Raw genomic sequence first — 18,488 nt, 5'->3', positions numbered from 1 at the left:
TTTAATACTGAACTGAAAAATGAGGCTGGTACACTGAGACAATGAAAAGATTGAGTGAAGAAACAAGCAATGATGGTCAGGCAGACACACTGACCAAGCAAAGCCTGCCTCAGGAGGGCAGTACATTTTAGACCATGTTTAAAGCTATTCTGAAATGACTGCAGTCAGGATATCAATAGGCAGAATATCTGATAGAGAGAAGAAACCTTGAGGACTGGTGGAAATAATCTGCATGGATAAGGAGTGCTTGAGACGTTGAACCTGATAAGTCCCAGATGTAGCCATTCGTTGAAAACACACACAGTGCAGCCTGTCTCTGCATATGCTCACTGTGATACTGCTGAACTCACCGCTGAGTCTGAGCAGGCCAAGGGGTCTGATTTGGTGTGGGCATCGAGTTCGTAGGACTCACTAGCATGGCACTGTAGATATTGGAAGCAACGACAAGTATGCAGAGAAGGATAGGCCCAATGATTGCTCCTTCTAGGCCCAGGTAGTAGGCTCCACCAGCCACTGCTAAGCCGGTCAGGTAGGGGTGGCCTCCTCTGGAACAAAAAGCACACCAGTTCAACATATGATTTCCAATGAATACCAGCTTTGGAGAAGTCCCAAATACTTTCTAACACAATGCGGTATCTCTGATATTTCAGGGTTTACTCCACTACTAGCTTTCTTTAGATTACATCAATGTAGAATTAAGAACATATAATAATATTGAGAAACAAAGATTTTCTCACATATGTACCAACAGTGACCTCTGCCTCTTTTTGCAGGACTAGCCACTAAAAGAATAAAAGCATGCTGCTATCAGGTAGTCTGAACCCATCCCACATGGCTTCCTGAAGATTATTGCTGCCTCAAGACTGGTTACCTAAGATACCTGCTAGGTTTACTTCCTTTAAGGATAATAGTGAGTGCAATTTAGCAGATATGGTTTCTTTAATAAAACAACAATTACAGTTTTATAAAATAGTAACACCAATACTCCTTTTGTTCACAGTTTTGACCTTTGGCAACCTTCTAAAATGTAACTACTACAGGTGTAATAACAGGTTGTATATGGAAGACATCTGTCAACAAAGCACAAGACTTTTATTTTACAAGAGTCATACTGTCGCACAGGCTATGACGGCAATGCTGACACAACCAGGAGGGAGGGAGACAGATATAGCAACACAGTACAGATAAGTCCTGACCACTGAAGCAAGAGGGACAAAGAAACAGTCACAGTCTGTTTCTAGTTTTTAAATAACACGGATGAGTGGAATGTTTTCATCAAGGTAAATAATTAGATACACAAAAAGGATTTTGGAATATATAGCAGTTTACAAATACACAGCAGTGAACCAGCCTTCAGGAAATAAAAACACGATATTCACAATTTAGTTCTCTTTTTCCAAAAAGACTTATAGCAGTGAAGTACCAGAAATTCTTAAGGCTTAAAGTGGTGCAAGGAGCATTTTTAAATAAAAGCTTAATTAAAAATATATTTATGTGGGGCAGTGGTGGTGCATCCCTTTAATCCCAGCACTTGGGAAGCAGTGGCAGGTAAATTGCTGAGTTCGAGGACAGCCTAGTCTACAGAGTAGCCCAGGCTGGACAGCCAGAGCTACATAGAGAAACCCTGTCTCAGAAAAACAACAACAAAAAAGCACCCCCACCTCAAAAATATATATGTGTATATATATCTATATACCTACATCTATATATGTGTGTGTGTATACAACACTTTTCATTTTTAATAACTGATCAAATAAAGTATTATGAGAAAAATCACATAAGTCTTGAATTATAACTATAACCCCTAATATAAAAAACTTTACAGCGAGGTTTAAATACACAGAGCACTTACGTCTAAGTCATATACTGTTTAACCTCAGTTGTTGAAAGATCAGTGGATCACAGTACCAGTTCGGTGGCTGACTGTTCTGAGGCAGGGTTTCCTGTTACTCTACCTGGCCTGCAGCTTGCTATGTAAAGTAGATGGCTTTGAACTAGGTTAGTCCCCTGCCTATGCCTGCCCAAGTGCTGGAATTACGGTATTCACACTAAGCCAGGCTTTGGGTTTTGGGGTGGTTTTTCTGGTGCGGAGGGGTTGTTTTCTAAGTTTGATTTTTGTGTATGTGCATATGTGTTTGTATGACTCAATACCAGAAGAGGATCTTTGATTCCCTGGAACTACCGTTACAGACAGTTGTGAGCTGCCCAGTGGAGGTGTTGGGAACCAAACTTGAGTTTTTTGAAAGAACAGTACACATTCCTAACCACAGAGATGGTTCTCTAGTTCCATGCTCTGTGTCTGACAATGAGACAGGATATTGCTATGTAGTTCAAGTGGGCCTCCAACTGGCAATCTTTTTTTTTTTTTTTAAGATTTATTTATTTATTTTATTTATGTAAGTACACTGGAGCTGCCTTCAGACACACCAGAAGAAGGCATCAGATCCTATTACTGATGGTTGTGAGCCATCACATGGTTGCTGGGATTTGAACTCAGGACCTACAGAAAAGTAGTCGGTGCTCCCACTGAGCCATCTCTCCAGCCCCCGCCACTAACTCTTTATTGTACTTAAAATATTTTATATATGCTTAGTAATACTATTTTCCTAGGCTAAATGCCACAAAACTCGAAACAGAATTATGCATAATTTTGGTCTTAATTTTGGATTTTATACTTACATAATAACGATCATAACATTACCACAACAATGTAATTCTACATTGTTGAATTTCACTGTGAAAGGATCACAAAAGGCTACCCAACTGATTGCCACTACTCCATCCCCACCCCTTCCCCAAACCAAACACCCTAAGACTGAGCAAGAACTAGAGAACACTTACCCTGATATATCAGAGTAGATTGCAGTGTCTACGAAGTATGTTGGCAAGAGATGAAAGACCAGGAGCAAGATGGCTTTACATCCTAGCCCTTGTGTGAGCCACAGGTCTAGAACTGCAGGTACTGCTGCCCAATATGTCCCCAGAAATGGCACAGCTCCAAGGATTGCTGCCAAAGCTAATAGAGGAGTAAAAGAGAAGCAATCAAAGCCCGGGCAACAGTTACAAAGTAGCAGGGCCCAAGCAGACCCTCCCTCCTTAAGCCACCTGCCCACTGCAGCTGGAGAGAAGGCTCCGGTGGGAGAGCACTGGTTTGAATCCTGGCACCCACATGCCACTCACAGTCACGTGTAATTCCAGTCCCCAGAATCTGACATACTCTTCAAGTCTCTGCAGGTACTGCTCACATGTGGTGCAAATACATACAAGCATGCACCCAACACCCACACACATAAAATTAAAAATAATCTTCTTAAAAGTCTACCCAAATAAGTAAGTGAACACAGGCTTCAGTTTTAGAGGACTGGTAGAGCCTGTTTGAGCTTTTTAGTTAAATAACAGCTCACTATCTTAAAAGTTGTTACTAAAACTTTTCTATTGTGTCCAGCTTATGTGCTTGTATTCTTTTTCTTTCTTTTAAATATTTATTTATTTATTTAGTGCATTGCTGTTGTGTATGTGTAAGAGTGTCAGAGCCACTGAAACTGGAGTTACAGACAGTTGTGAGCTGCTATGAGTGTTGGGACTTTAACACCCAGGTCCTTTCAAAGAGCAGCCATTGCTCTTAAATGCTGAGCCATCTCTCCAGTCCCTAGTTTATGTTAGATTTTAAGTGTTAAATCCTACTACCCTTTGGGTAATAAAATCCAGTCCCAGAAATATAAGTATAGACTATTCACCAAAATATCCTACTGACATGTCAATCTACATCTTGGGTTGAATTTTTTTTTAATTGGATATTTTATTTATTTACATTTCAAATGTTATCCCATTTCCCAGTCTCCCCTCCAGAAACTCCCATCCCATCCTCCCTCCCCCTGCTTCTATGAGGGTGTCCACCCACTCTGGTTCTCCCCTTGAGTTGAATTTATTTTTTGGTGTTTTGTTTTGCTTTTGTTTTGCTTTGTTTTGTTTTGTTTTTCGAGACAGGGTTTCCACTGTGTAGCCCTGGCTGTCCTGGAACTCACTCTGTAGACCAGGCTGGCCTCGAACTCAGAAATCTGCCTGCCTCTGCCTCCCAAGTATTGGAATCAAAGGTGTGCGCTACCACTGCCTGGTTTTTTGGATTTTTGTTTTTTGTTTGGGGGGAGGGGGTTGAATTCTTTTTTTTTTTTTTTTTTTTTTTTTTGGTTTTTCGAGACAGGGTTTCTCTGTGTAACTCTGGCTGTCCTGGAACTCACTTTGTAGACCAGGCTAGCCTCGAACTCAGAAATCCACCTGCCTCTGCCTCCCTAGTGCTGGGATTAAAGGCGTGCGCCACCACACCCGGCTGGGGGTTGAATTCTTATTCTTTACCTTGCCACTAAAAAATTAAGCATACTAGATATAAACAAACAAAAATCCTGTAAGTAGAAAGACTTCAAGTTCACCTGTCCCAAAGCAGTCCAAGCTCTCTCTTCTTTCGCTCCCTTCAGACTAAGAGCCACCCAGAAGTGGATTCTTGTTCTGGTCCAACCCTTAACCATCTGGGTGACCTTGAAAAACTGACTTTCATCTATACATGCCCTTCCTGCCTGCCTTAACATGATTATACAATAGCTTTGTGTGGTCTCAGGGTACAAGACAATCAGAGGGTGAACTACTTACAGGGTACAAGATAGTCAGAAGGTGGGCTACTTACAGGGTACAGTGACAGTCAGAGGGTGGGCTACTTACAGGGAACATGACAGTCAGAGGGTGATCTACTTACTACAGCTGAGTGGGAAAAAGGAAGCTTGAATGTGGAACATAAGGAAGGAAGGAGAATGGAAGCTGACAGCTGAGAGTGTGGAAGGAGGGGGATATTTAGAGAAACAGTGACAAAAAAATTAAAAAGTGGACAGAGGTTCTGAACCGACAAGGAAAAACTGCAAGCTTGTCACCAGCCTGTGTGCTGCTTGTAGGAGGGAGGTGCTGCATCTCAGAGGAGATCACAAAAGGCACAAGTGCTTCAATCCGCTCAGACTCACTCATCCTGCCCCTGGGGTGGCATCCCTCGTGGGACAAAGCTACCAGACGACAAACTGCTCACTCCTTGCCAATTAGTTCAATTAATCTGAGTACCAACTATGTGCCCAATGTTATATAAGTATTAGACATTTACTCATTCAACAAACACCCGCAAATGACTAGGTTATGGGTGTAGTTCCAGATACTGAGGCTACAGCAAAATACAAGCACATTGCTGATCTAGAGACCTTATTCTGAGGAAGAAGGCAGCTCTAATGTAAGGTCTAACTTTCCTTAAATAGCCAGGAAGTTCTGTATATGGTTGTTACCTGATGGTATGAAGACAATATTGATGCCAAATATAGTGTGAGTCAGCCAGGTGTACAATCCATAGAAGCCAGCCATTTTGAGAGAAGCATCGAACACCCCTCTAGAAAACCCAGACAGAAAAGAAAAGGTAAACAATCCTAGCATCATAACATGCTCAGAAAACTCATCACCTCCGGGTTTCCAGTCGTTTTATTCCAAGTCTGGCAACAGGTCTCAATTCTCTGAGAATGCTACTTACGTTATTAAAATACTGAAGCCCATAGACTAAGCTGCAAATTACACTTCTCTCTGATGAGACAATAACTCAAAACATCCTAAAGAAGCGTTGAACTTCCCCACCGATTTTCTCTCTTTGAGTGGGGGCTGGGGTGGGAGAGAATCATACTCAGGGCCTTGTGCATTATGCAAGCACTTAACTGAGCTAGGCCAACTTTCCACTTCTCAAGTAGGCATTTCCTGGGTAAGAATCATATTCTCTACGTCTAATGAAAGAATTAAGTTCTAAGAAACCCAGCCTGCATCCAGTCCACATGTAAAAGAACAAGTGAGGTGCAGCGTATAGCTCAGTGGTAGAGCAATGTTTAGCAGCACACGCCAAGTCCTGGGTTCAAGCCCCAGCACAGAGGAAAAGAGAAATAAGAGGGGAAAGGGGGAGAGAATGCAGGAAAGGAAACAGAAGGGGAAGGGATGGGCCAGAGAAGAGTGAGGAATAATCTAACTTATACTCTGTCAATTTTTCCTTTTAACAAGATTTTCATACATTTCTTTATGCAACCAAGACTACAAAGTAACTTTTGGTATCATGGTACCGAATAATGCAAGTCATCTGGGGAGATGCATGGTTATTAACTGCAGAGTAAAAGCAGGCAGGAAAATACAAGGAGCAAAAACAGGCTATATCTTGCTCTGTATGGCACTTTTCTGTTGAAAGAGATTAAGGCAGCAAGGCAGTCCTGTGCAGAAAAGGCCCCAAGTAACCCCAGGAACCACAGAAACACAGAGGCCAGGGCTAAGTAGGGGCAGACAGTCACAAGAAGGTGAAGCTGTCACTAAAAAAAGAGGACCATGGCAGCAAAGTGACACAGTACACAGATGCACACACGGGCTTTCTGCAAAGATTCCCAGGAGGGAAGCTCCCAGAGCACATTCGAGATCTGTAGTCCAGTGACGGTCATGCAACAGTACTCTGGCACATAGTATCAATGAATACCTCCCCATTTGCAAAACCTTTGCCACCTTTTCCAATGGTGTCACTCAAGAATGCGTCATGTGACTCTCTCAACATGGACCCAGATTTACATATATCAAAAAGACAGAAAGGAGAGGAGATAGCCAATAGGAAACGAACTGAAAAGTCTAAGGAAAACAAATGATAGGGAAACATAGATAAGCAGAGAGAGAAAGAATGGCTGGCCTGGAAAAGACAAGAGGTGAGGCTTAGTAGGCTTAAGGGGCAGTAGTCCAAAATTAGAGGAGGGGGCAGGACACCCTCCAAGGGCAAGCATGGAAAGGAAGGGGAAGGTGACTGTTCTCGGAGACCTGAGGACACCGTCACATCAGCCAAGAAGAGGGCATGGAATCCCTTCTACATTAGAGAAAATCAGAATGCAGCCTCCTCAGAGACCACTGGATATGGAAGCTGGGGAGAGAGGAAGAGTAACCACATGAACTACTAGGGTGAGGGATTTGTCTAGTGTGGAAAGGTGGCTTTCGCCAGCCTCACCTCATTTACAAGTTTTTCATAGTAAAAGTAAGTTGGCACTAAGGACACAATAAAGTAACTCAACTGAGGCTCCCCGAAGATGACTCAAACACCAGCTCACCCCAAAACAGACCACTTATGGGATGAGCACAGCCTTTCTTTCTACCCTGAGCTGGGGTTGTCTTTCCTCTGCACCCTTCCCCCTGATAATCCTAAGAATATCTGTAGTGAGTGACACTAAAAGAGTGTGTGCTTCAAGCCTCACTCACACAACCATGTTTCTAAACTGAAGAAGAAACAAAACAACTTCAATCCTTCAACCTGCTTTGGATGAAGTGAAACCAAAAGCAAGTTATAGAATGAGCAGGACAGTCACGGCTCGGACAGGCTGTGCACTTGAGGGATGCAGTGCCACAAGCCAGACAAGGAGGAAGCACACGTCTCAGGAAGAAAGGAAACAGAAAATGAGTCCAAAACCCCACCTACCTCACATCTCTGTACATTACTTCCACCCTTCCTCTCTAAGACCAAAGAGGCGGAGCACCAGACTATCCTCTCCCCAGGAAACAATGGCACCATCAACGGAGAGGACCCCTGAGCAGCAACAGACAGTGTCTACCATGCTGACTAGGGACGGTGCCAGCTCCCTTGATCACAGGTGTACCACTGTCCCTTCAAATTCATATACTGTGCAGAAATTCTAGTTTCAACAAATTGAAGTTTGAGTCAACCCAGAATGTAGGCAGTCTATCAGACTCCTTTTTCCAACAACTTAGCTGATCATTAATGTATTTTTAGCAAAATATTTTAATTTGTGTATATATAATTATATTAAAGAGGCAATGCTATTGCACACTTCATAAACTACAGGTTAAACATACACTTTAGATGTAGGAGGGAAATCAAAAACACCCTATGTCGTGCTTTATTGCAGTATCTACTCTAGGCCAACAGTCTGGAAGCACATGCCCAGTATCTTCTAGTTATCGCTTGGATACCTAACCTCCCTTCCATCTCAGATCCTTCACCCTCCCCCCTCTCCCCTCACCGGCTTCACCTTACTCACAATGAAAAGCTACATATAAGACAACGTTTTTAAAGGCTATTTTCCTTTAAATGTAATAAAAACAAACATTCAAGTATATTACACTAACCTCTAACCACTCAGCTAAAAGGCATTATTACTCCCAAGTTAATTTCCCAAAGTATGCATAAGAAATTCTATTACAATGCTAGGATATCTCAAATATTCCACTTTTTTGGGGCGTTGGGGGGTGGGTGTCTTTATAGATAGCTCAAACTAACCTTAAACTCTCTACATAGTTCAAACTGGCCTAGAACTTACAGCAATCCTGCCTCAGGCTCTCAAATGCTAGGATTATAGGCATGTGCCACTACAAGCAGCTCAAAAACACTTTTTTTTTTTTTAAATAAATTTATGTTGGGTGGTGGTGGTGGCACATGCCTTTAATCCCAACACTTGGGAAGCAGAGACAGGTGAGTCTCTGAGTTCAAGGTCAGCCTAGTATAGACATGTTTTTGTGTAATATGTAAAGATTATCCTTGTATCTTAGGGTTTCCATTGCTGTGAGGAGACACCATGACCAATGCAACTCTTATAAAGGAAAATATTTAATTGGGGCTGGCTTACAGGTTCAGATCATTATCATGGTGGGAAGCATGGCAGTGTCCAAGCACTCAAGGCACTGGAGAAGTTCTACATCTTATTCCAAAGGCAAACAGGAGACGATTGTCTCCCATGTGGCTCCTAGGAGGGTCTCAAAGCCCACCTCCACAGTGATGCACTTCCTTCAACAAGGCCATACCTACTGCAGCAAGACCACACCTCCTAATAATAGAGGCACTCCCTTGGCCAAGCATAATCAAACTATTGTCTTCCTTGTAAGTAAATGCTGATCACCCAAGGGCTGGGCATAAGACAGAATAGGGTGGGATTTCTGCTAGTCAAGGGAAGGTGAGGGGGGGTAGAGGAGAGACACACACACAACACACATACATGGGGTATGGAGGGGGGTTATTCAGAGAAGGAAGAAAGTTCTTGAGAGTTCAACAGAAACATGAGAAGCATAATTTTAAGTATTATTGTGATTCTTGGCTGGCGGTAGCCAAATTAGCTTAGGGGAGGAGATTAAGACAGAATGCCCAGATATTGAGGTGAAGTTTAAAAATAATTCTTGATGTCTCTGTGTTATTATTGGGAACTAACTAGGATAAAGAAATTCAGCCACTGTATTAATTTACTACTTAAGTTTATATTAAAAATAGCATTTACAGCCTTTTCTACAGAGGGAGTTCAAGGACAATGATAGCCAGGGCTACACAGAGAAACCATCTCTCAATCGAACGGGGGTGGGGGGGTGGGGAGGGGGACAGACAGACGGACAGAAAGAGACAGATCTTTATATTTGTCACTGCACATTTTACTTTAAACAAGTATTACTTACACCTTTAAATCTCTAAGAATTTTGCTCAGTCAACAATTCACTCAAATTAGAAAATGAAAACATTAGTTTACTTAAGAAGCAACCCTGACTTTTTAAAAATAACTTAAACACTTTTATTTTCTTCAGAACTAGGGGAAGAAGTAGAACATGCCCATTCTCTGAATCAAATCTTACAAAGCATCCATTCTCACATGTAACTCAGCACCAGTTCTGCCCTCCAGCATGGAAAAGCTCTAATCCCAGCAAGCAAGACCCAGACCCGTGTGCATGCACTCATGTGAAAATATCACACACACTAAATTGCATTGAGGCCGTGACAACATGCAACTTAGTAATGTGCAATATCTCCACCAGAGCAAGCAGAGGGAGCCTCGGGGAGGAGGGTGTGACGTGTGCATTCAGGAGACAGCATGCTCTAAGGGAGGCCAATGCTGGGGATCCAGGATGCATGCCACTACCTCAAAATCCTGAGATGAAATGAAAACTCAGTGACAAATGCACTCCATTTAGAATAACAGCAACTTAAAATTAAAATAAGGTTCAAAATGTGAAGGTCACACACGGTAATCACAAAGGAAGCCCACAGCTCAGAGGCAGTCTTTAGGACACACACTTCTGTATGCCATGCAACTAACTCCCAATCTCACTCGTGCCTAACGAAAGTAGCATATGAAGTCAACTTCATGACTCTTCATTTGACCATATACTGATGACATATTTATAAAACTGCTGTCACTGAGCACTTACAGAGAATGAACTACAGTCTTTGTAACTGTCAATTAATCTTCATCCACAAAGAATATTTCTACTTGAACATAATCCTCCAGTATGAAAATTCTTTTTAAGTTTAATTTTTTTCATTTTTTATTGGTTCTTTGTGAATTTCACACCATGCACTCCAATCCCACTCATCTCCCCCCCAACACCCCCAAACCCTCCCCTCCACCCTTGCAACTGCCCCTACAACAGAGTTGCTGTGGAAGCTGTAGTGTGTCGCAGTGTGTCCCACAGGACATCCTTTTGTCCACACTTCTTTGCCTGCACATGTTCATTACAATGACTTGGTCTGGTACAAGGCCTCTGGCTTCTACTACTCAATACTGGAACCTCACTGGGACTCCTCTCATATACCCTGTGGTTGCCCTGTGTCATGGAGATAGGCTTTGGATCTGTAGTGCCCTTTGTACAGTCTAGCAGTTCACTGATGGGGTAGATGTTGGAGTGGGCCAATTCAAAGCCCTGGATCTGGGCCTGAGAGGTATCTGACCTGGTCAGCCTACCAGCTCTCATGCTCTGCATCCCCACACCCAGGGCAAGCTCTATCCTGCTGCCCAGGCGAGGTGCAGGGTCTGCTCTTCCAAGCGTTGCATCCAGTTGAGAGGCATAGCCAGATCTCTCACTCTCAGAATCCCAGGGCCAGCTCTCCCATCTGCCAAAAATGAGGGAGGGGAAGTAGGGTATCTCTCCCTCCTCATCACCACCATCCAGCAGGCAAGAGGCAGGGCTGGCTCTCACACTCACACCCATAACCTCAGCAACCCTGGTCAGCTCTGCTGTGCTGCCCAAGTGAGGTGCAGAGGCTGCTCTTCTGAGTGCTGCTGCTGGTGAAGGACAGGGAGCTCTCTGCTCTATGATCCCAGGACAGGGGAGAAGGGTCTCTTTCCCTCATCTAAGCAACCACAGGGAGATGAGTGATAGGGCCAGCTGTCCCATGCATGCATCCTCAGGCCCAACTCACCTGCTGCTTTCCTGAGTACTGCAGCTGGCTAGGTTCAGGGATCCTGCATTCATACCTCTAGAGCCAGCTCTCCCACATGCCCAGGTGAAGAGAGGGGCCAAGCATAGCCCTTGGGAGATCAACAAGGCCACAGTTGGCAGCCCAGACCAGGGATGTCTGCCTTGCTTTTGGTGGCAACATCCGTCCCAGATGTGGCCTCCAGTAGCAGCACAGGCTAGGATCCAACCATGGTCTCAGGTGGCATCACTGGCTATTCACACGAGGCTGCTCCTCATTACCCGTAATTGTCCAGTTCTGCCTCTCTTCATTGTGACCACATCCTTATTTCTCTTTGTCTTCTATTTCTCAACCACTCACTTGCTCCTCTTAGTGGCGCCTGGGTTCTCCGAGTGTCTAGGGTCATCTCAGGAGTGGTCTCAGAAGTGCTAGGCCCCACTTGTGCATTATGTCACCAGGCAGGGGTCATCTCAAGCATGGTCTGTACCCCCAGGCCAGTGTGGCACAAGACTGGGGTTCATCTCATCTGAGACTCACTCCTCTTCCGGCCTACCCAAGTGTCTGTCTGTCTTGGGCTCACTCATGCCTGGGGCCTCTGGTCCCAGGCAGAGCTCTTCTAGTCTCCAGCTTGCTTGTCCTGGGAGCCCTTCCAGATCTGCCTGACACAGGAGTAGCGGTTATCTCAGGCTAGCTCCCTGTCTGGGCCCTCTGGCACCAGACTGGTGGATATCTCAGGCTCACTTTTTTTCAGGGAATGTTAGGCTACTAATCATTCAGATGTTCACAGGTCAGAACACTGAGCGTAGACATAGCCTCTCTCCTCTCTGCCACCTACTGACACACATGTGACACAGCAGTCACACCTGCAACGCCTTTAGGGGCAGAGGATGAAAATTCTTACTTAACTCTTAGACACAGTGCACTGATGCTTTTCTCCTGAAGACTCCTCAAAGGAGCCCATGCGAAACTCAAACATATTAAGTATTTATTACAACTTTGTAAAGGAACAGCACACAGGGCTGCTGAATGCAAAAGCCAGTCACAGTGGAACATGGCCATCCAAACCTAACCATCAGCTTTCAGATCCAACAGGACTACAGTGCCAATATTAAGTGACAACGCCTAGCATGGTAGTATGCATTTGTAATCCTAGTATTCAGGAAACAGAGAGAGAGAGGAGATAGGAGATATCCAGTTCAAAGCCAGCCTGGGTGGCAAAGTAAGATTCAGTCGAGGGAGAGGGAGAGGAGGGGATACTGGGCTGGGGAGGGTGCAAAAGTATCTTGCATAAAAGCACCTTGATGTCAGTCAGAAAGTTGCTCCCTGTAGAAAGCGCAGTAGGGACACAGCAGAAGGTGAAGCGTCTATGAGAAGGGCTCCGGTGCAAAGCTGGAGCAGAGCTGGCCTTTAAAGGATCTTCCTGGGCAATGCACCTGTCGTCCCGGACAGCTCTGCCTCAGCCAGACTGAAGACTGACGAGGATGGCCGCCAGCCTCTCAAAGGCTATTTTTATGCTACTGGGAAGAGAGGGGTTTTGTCTGTCTTGTTCTCTTTTCCTTTTCCTTTTATGGGAACAATGATTACAAAAGACTTTTTAAAAAGCAGATAAACAAAAGATAACCTATTGTTGCAATTTTCATCATTAATAAAGACCTTCCCCAAGCTTCCTGAGTAGGAATAGGGAGAAAAGCCAAGGGCATTTCACACACACATACAGACAACTGTTGGGTCAGTTCAAGGTGTCTGGATGACTAGTTCCAGACAATGATACTCTTTAGAAGTATGTGCAACATGCAATGCCCAAGACTCCACTGTGTACCTGGCTTTAAGACTACTTAGCTAACCACTTGATACCACTGATCACTTTCTCAATATAACTGAGTCACAATATAATTGTTTGTCTACTCCGAATAGAGTGTATAATGGGTTCCACAACTATTTACTCTGAATAGCTAGGAATACACAAAAAATAAGACTATAGCATCTTTTACTTGGCAATGAGACACAGGACAAGGAAGGCGCTATGGGGTCTAGGCTGCAAACAGCCAAACCTTTCCAGAAAGAGAAAAAGAGAAGAGCCAAGAAACTTGAGCTTGCAATACATGAACTCAAGAGGCTTGCTTCATGGAAAATTTTGACCAGATACAATGAACAGACTTGGAGATAACTAAGCATTGTACTTCCAGTAACACTGTATTTCCCGTATCTTATCCCTGCAGGGGACAGCATGAACATAACAAGAGAGACAAAACAGGAGGGTCCTGAAACCCCAGGAGGTAAAGACAATGTGGGGGGAGGAGGCGTTCTCCTGAGCAAATGCCAAGGTGATGGAAACCCGACTAAAGCCGATCTGTGAACACATATCAGGTCTTTGTAAATCACAGCAGCAGAATAGAGTGGCAAACTCCTGGGAACTTTTCCTCAAAGCATGTGCTCTGCTCCTAGGACCTTCTTAAAGTAAGATAAAGGTCTTGAAAGCACTGGCATCCTTCGCTACTTCCACACTCAATGTTTCTATGAATACAAGGAAGGTAACTGGGATGCCACGGGACGCTAGTAAGAACAGCATACTCTTGTCCCTACCTGATAGCCTCTTCCACAGACTGGCCGATAATGTTAGAGGAAGGGCCTGGCTGAGAGAGTGGCGTCAGGCTGATCACCCACTTCACTGGCTTATAGTACTCATCACTGGAACTTAACAGATAAAACAGTGTGGTCAGGAAAATTATCTGCAAAACAAAGGACAGGATCTCCTAAAAATCACATTTATGATGTATGGAAGCTATACATGCACAAAAACAGAGCCCAGGAAATGCTGTAATCCATAAGGGAATACAATGGGTGCTGTCTAAATGTACCTACCAGAGACAGCACGAAGTTGAGAAGGGCAGTGCCACTGTAGAAGAGGATGGTCAGCAGGGTGGTGACTGTGGTGAACAGCAGGCTCACGTTCCGGCTCATAACAATCCACAGAGACTCCAGGATCTGACGGAGAGGGACAGCTGGGGTCAACACGAATCCTCATAAAGGGGGCAGCTGTAGCCACATAGTGTGCTTTTAGGGCACTGTCTTACTAGCCATAGTGGAAAACATAAAAACTGTTGCCTACTTTATAAGCAGAAAAATCATCCAAAACCATCTATGTTCAATAGTGAAGAAAATGGCTAAGTAGTTATAATGAATCCATTCCAAATAACACTTAAAATCGTACAGCAGCTATCACAGACATTTCACTCTATTATGCTGGTTTTATTTGTTTAGTTTGGTTTCTCAAAACTGAGTTTCTCTGTGGAGCAGCCCTGGCTACCCTGGAACTCCCTTTATAGACCTGGCTGGCCTCGAACTTACAGAGGTTTATTTGCCTCTGCCTCCCACATGCTGGGATTAAAGGTATGCACAGCCATGCCCAGCTTCTATTATGCTCTTTTTAAAACACAGGATTTTTATATATTCTATGAATTTTAACTATAAAAACAGAATATATGTATGTCTACAGAAGAATACGTGATCTCTCTGTGGATCTATTTAGTTTGGAGAGCTGTAAGTGTCGGTCACGCATTAGATTAGCTAACTACCCTCTACCCTTACCATCTCTAACTCTGATTCAACTATAAATATAATGTATTATCCCAAAGTCTTGAAATCCCAATGAAAATAATGATGAGGCAAGGATTAATGACAGAGCCTTTCCTGGGACAGACTAAGCTCACTCAGTTGATCTATCACCTATAAATTCAAGAGAAGCAGTTATCAAGTTGGTTGTGCACACTGTCAGTAAAACATGAGCAAAGGGAGATGTCAATATCTTCTCAGGTCTCCGTTTAATTTCTTGTGCCTTCATCAACTAAAACCCCTTATAATGTCTGCTCTTCCCAAGTGGGTACTTGCTCCTAATGAAACACGAACCAAAAGGGTCAGGAGGATGAGTTCTGCCCCAGCTACTGAATGTTCCCAGGAACAGTGCTGTGAGGGAAGCAATGTGGATAGCTTTACAGACACACGAGCTCAGTCACAAAGGGTTGCTGCAGCTAGGACCAGAACACTGACATCTGCAGTTCTCTTTGGTGCCTTTCTAAGACAGTAGCTCTGGTCCAGTCACATGCTCATATTATGACATGCAGTCTATGCAAGGGTTGGCCATTCCTTTTCCACCTCAAATGCACAATTTATAAGGGGCATTCTATTGCCTTCAGAATGTCTTGCAAGCCTCAGCTTAGTCTGTATATAAGAATTCAACAGGCAGGCTTCATTTACAAAAACTCCTTACAAAAAAATCTTGAAAATGCTTCACTGTGCCTACAAAAATATGCACCATTAACTGTTTGACCTTGTGGGATAAAGAATGAATGAACAAAGCCACTGATTCTAAGAGACAATGCCTGTATTTGTAATTTGGCAAGCATACTTTTGGGGCCCCAGTCACTCTGGAATTTTTAATCAAAAAATTTACATAGTTTCTGAGTCACACAAATAGAAAACACCCTCCTGAAACTCTTAAGAAATTACCGGAATACAGCAATTGTAGACTGGGAGTCTCCAACAACAACCAAGTAACCCTTTTTACTTAAAAAGAGATCAACTAGAGACAACACAGAGGACAGTGCTAGAATGTTCACTCAATCATCAAAGTAGAGTTTGAGTTTAATCAGCAGGCTTAGAAAGGAGGGATCAGCAAAGGCAGGAGATCAGGAAGAAAGCCCACAAAACTCAAAAAAACGCAACCGATTTGTAGAGGTAAAACTGCATCCCAACTCAAAAATGGCAAACATGAGCCGGGCTGGCATTAATTTATTCAATAGTGGCAACATAACCAAAAAGATGCCTCAAACAGAGTCCCCGGCCATGAAATGTAAGCCCAGAGGAAACTCACAAGCAGCTAAGCAACTTGGTCACAGAGGGCAGGGCAGTTAGAACGAACAAGCGGCCTCAGCATCCTCCTGCTTCGCTGCTTCCCTCCCGAGTCCACCACCATCCAACCTCCCTCTGAGTGTCATTCTACAGAACCCAGGAAGCACAAAAACAGAACACTGCAAGGATGCAGGGGTCAAAATAGGAACACAACCCTTTCCTACAAAGATGGGGTTACCTTCCTGTCAGACTAGGAGCCCAGAGACTGGCTGTAAGCTCCACTGAGCCTTTCTGGTTCCTTTTCCTGCTCTAGCCTTATAGGAAATGAACTGCACAAGGAGGTCTCAGTATGCCACTTCAGCTCTGCCACTGCTCTTTAAAGTACAAAAATAATAAAGAGAAGCTATAATGTGCCTCCTTGTATTAGTTTAGTTGACAACCTAACACCAGGCTCTATTCTACAGTAGTAATAAAGAACTTAAAATCTAGTCAGGGAATATGGAGAAATGGCTCAGCAGTTAAGAGCACTGGCTGCTCTTACACAGGACCCAGATTCCGTTCATAGCATCCACATAGTGGCTAGGAACCATCTGTTAACTACAGTTCCAAAGGTTCTGATGACCTCTTCTGGCCACTGTAGAGACTGCATACACACATGCAGGGAAAACACTCATAAAGACAATAAAAATATATCTTTAAAATTATTCAGAAAGACTAAACATCAATACTAAATAAGGTAAACTATACTCAAGCAACAAGTAAGGGTGTGGAACTGAGTGTAGGGAGCTCTGTCTTCTGAAGCACCCTGGGGAGAGCTGGGGAACCTGCCAAAACATCAGAGGAGACCAAAGCAAACCCCATGTGCAGCAAACCCTGGCGCCTGTGCTGGGGAGGCAGGGGCAGGTGCAGCTCTGTGAACTGAGGCCAGCCAGGCCTAGGAAGACCATGCCTCAAAACTCAGAACAGGAGACAAATAAGGCAAAGAAAAGAAACAAAGACAGAAAAGCGTGAAACAAAGAGATCCAAGCTCTCCCGAGGAGGAAAAATGTTCTAGAAGATAATGCATGCTCTGTAAGAACCCCATTCCTCAACCAACCAAAAAAGAAAACTGAGTATGTGTTAACTGCTATAATACACTGAGTCTGTGACTAAAACAAGAACAATTTTATTGGTTCTCTAAGGAACTTGATTGAGGGGTGTTAAATTAGAAAATATTTACAAAACATTTAGCATGATATAAATTAGGTACTTGTGTGCGGACATTCATGTATAGATCACATGTGCCTGTGTATCCATGAGAATGGAGGCCAGAGGTCGACATCAGGGGTCTTCCTCATTCACGCTCTACGTCATTTTTTTAAGGCAAGGCTTCTTACTGCACCTGGAGTGCATCTATCAGATAGACTGGCTGTCCAGCAGGGCCAGATGAGCTGCCTATCTCTGCATCCCACCCCACCCCCCGCCCCCGCTCAGCACTGGGGTTACAGGTGTATGCCACCACCTCTGACTTTTATACAGATGTAGAGGGTCTGAATTCAGGTCCTCATGATTGTACAGCAAAGACTTTTTCAACTAAGCCATTTCCTGAGCCCCAGAAAATAGTATTTTTAACACATTAAAGTGTGTTCATGGTATCATGAAAATGAGAACCACTGGGCTAGTAAAGAAGAGGGAAGAGATTATCAAAACAAATAGTTGGGCACCCTGTCAAGTGCCTGTAATATAAGGTGCTTGGAGACTGAGGCAGGAGGATTGCTTGAAGCCACGAGTTCACAGACAGCCTGGGAAACAGAGTGAGTCCCTATTAATTAAGTAAGCTGTTAAATTAGAAGACAGAAAATGAAAGACATCACTTTTCAGATTTCATTTCAGATTGTGGCAGCACCTCAGTTGAGAGGAAAAGCATGGGAGTGCAGGGAGGTGGCTGGACTAAGGGAGAGGTGAGAAACCCAAGAGTGTCAGAGAGCACCGAAGGCTTGGAAAAAGTCACATCTTTACCTTCATCTTCCATATTTGGAAGCCAAAAGATAATATCTAAAATGGCAAAACAAGAAAGAGCATGATAAACAACACTTTGGCAATCCAGAGGCAACCACCAGAGAAGGCTGTCCAGCAGCAGACAGCTAGTCCTGAGTCTCACACGGGCGGGCGGCATCCAGCTATGCCCCTGGATCGCTCCACTCAGCCTGAATTCCTTAGACCTTAGTACTGTGAGTACTTCTAAACTTGTTAATTTGATGAGAGTCACATGTTTATTCACAAGAAAAATTTTCTCTGTGAAGTTACATGCCAAGACACCTGGCAAAGTGGCTCTGGGGAATGAAGGTGGAGATTAAGGTTCAACAATGGGGTAGGATGCAAGGCAGACGGAGTCAGTGGGAAGCCAGCTGGTGCAGCCTTTACACTTGTTCCTCTAGTGATA

At 43.9% G+C, this 18,488-nt stretch overlaps 1 protein-coding gene and 1 non-coding gene across 5 annotated transcripts in view; both read right to left on the bottom strand.

Moving 5' to 3' along the window:
- Nucleotides 1-18,488, bottom strand: part of Tmem245 (transmembrane protein 245) — an 82,895-nt gene that overhangs the window by 16,407 nt on the left and 48,000 nt on the right. For 2 of the 4 annotated variants that reach the window (XM_029475923.2, XM_021161326.3), the window contains 6 exons: nt 18,065-18,100; nt 14,081-14,203; nt 13,802-13,947; nt 5,316-5,416; nt 2,842-3,016; nt 351-545 (listed from right to left, as the gene is read on the bottom strand). In XM_029475923.2, the coding sequence (XP_029331783.1) occupies nt 351-545; nt 2,842-3,016; nt 5,316-5,416; nt 13,802-13,947; nt 14,081-14,203; nt 18,065-18,100 (776 nt within the window). The remainder of the gene's footprint in view (nt 1-350; nt 546-2,841; nt 3,017-5,315; nt 5,417-13,801; nt 13,948-14,080; nt 14,204-18,064; nt 18,101-18,488) is intronic. The other 2 variants (XM_029475924.2, XM_021161328.3) reach the window with 1 other exon arrangement.
- LOC115030988 (small nucleolar RNA SNORA17) lies at nt 11,972-12,103 on the bottom strand. Its single transcript, XR_003836580.1, has one exon. It is a non-coding gene; the product is annotated as a small nucleolar RNA SNORA17 (small nucleolar RNA).

Source organism: Mus caroli, unplaced genomic scaffold (assembly GCF_978045245.1).
Source record: "Mus caroli unplaced genomic scaffold, Mus_caroli_1 scaffold_6, whole genome shotgun sequence".
Taxonomy (NCBI): domain Eukaryota; kingdom Metazoa; phylum Chordata; class Mammalia; order Rodentia; family Muridae; genus Mus; species Mus caroli.
This window is presented reverse-complemented; position numbering and strand designations above follow the sequence as displayed.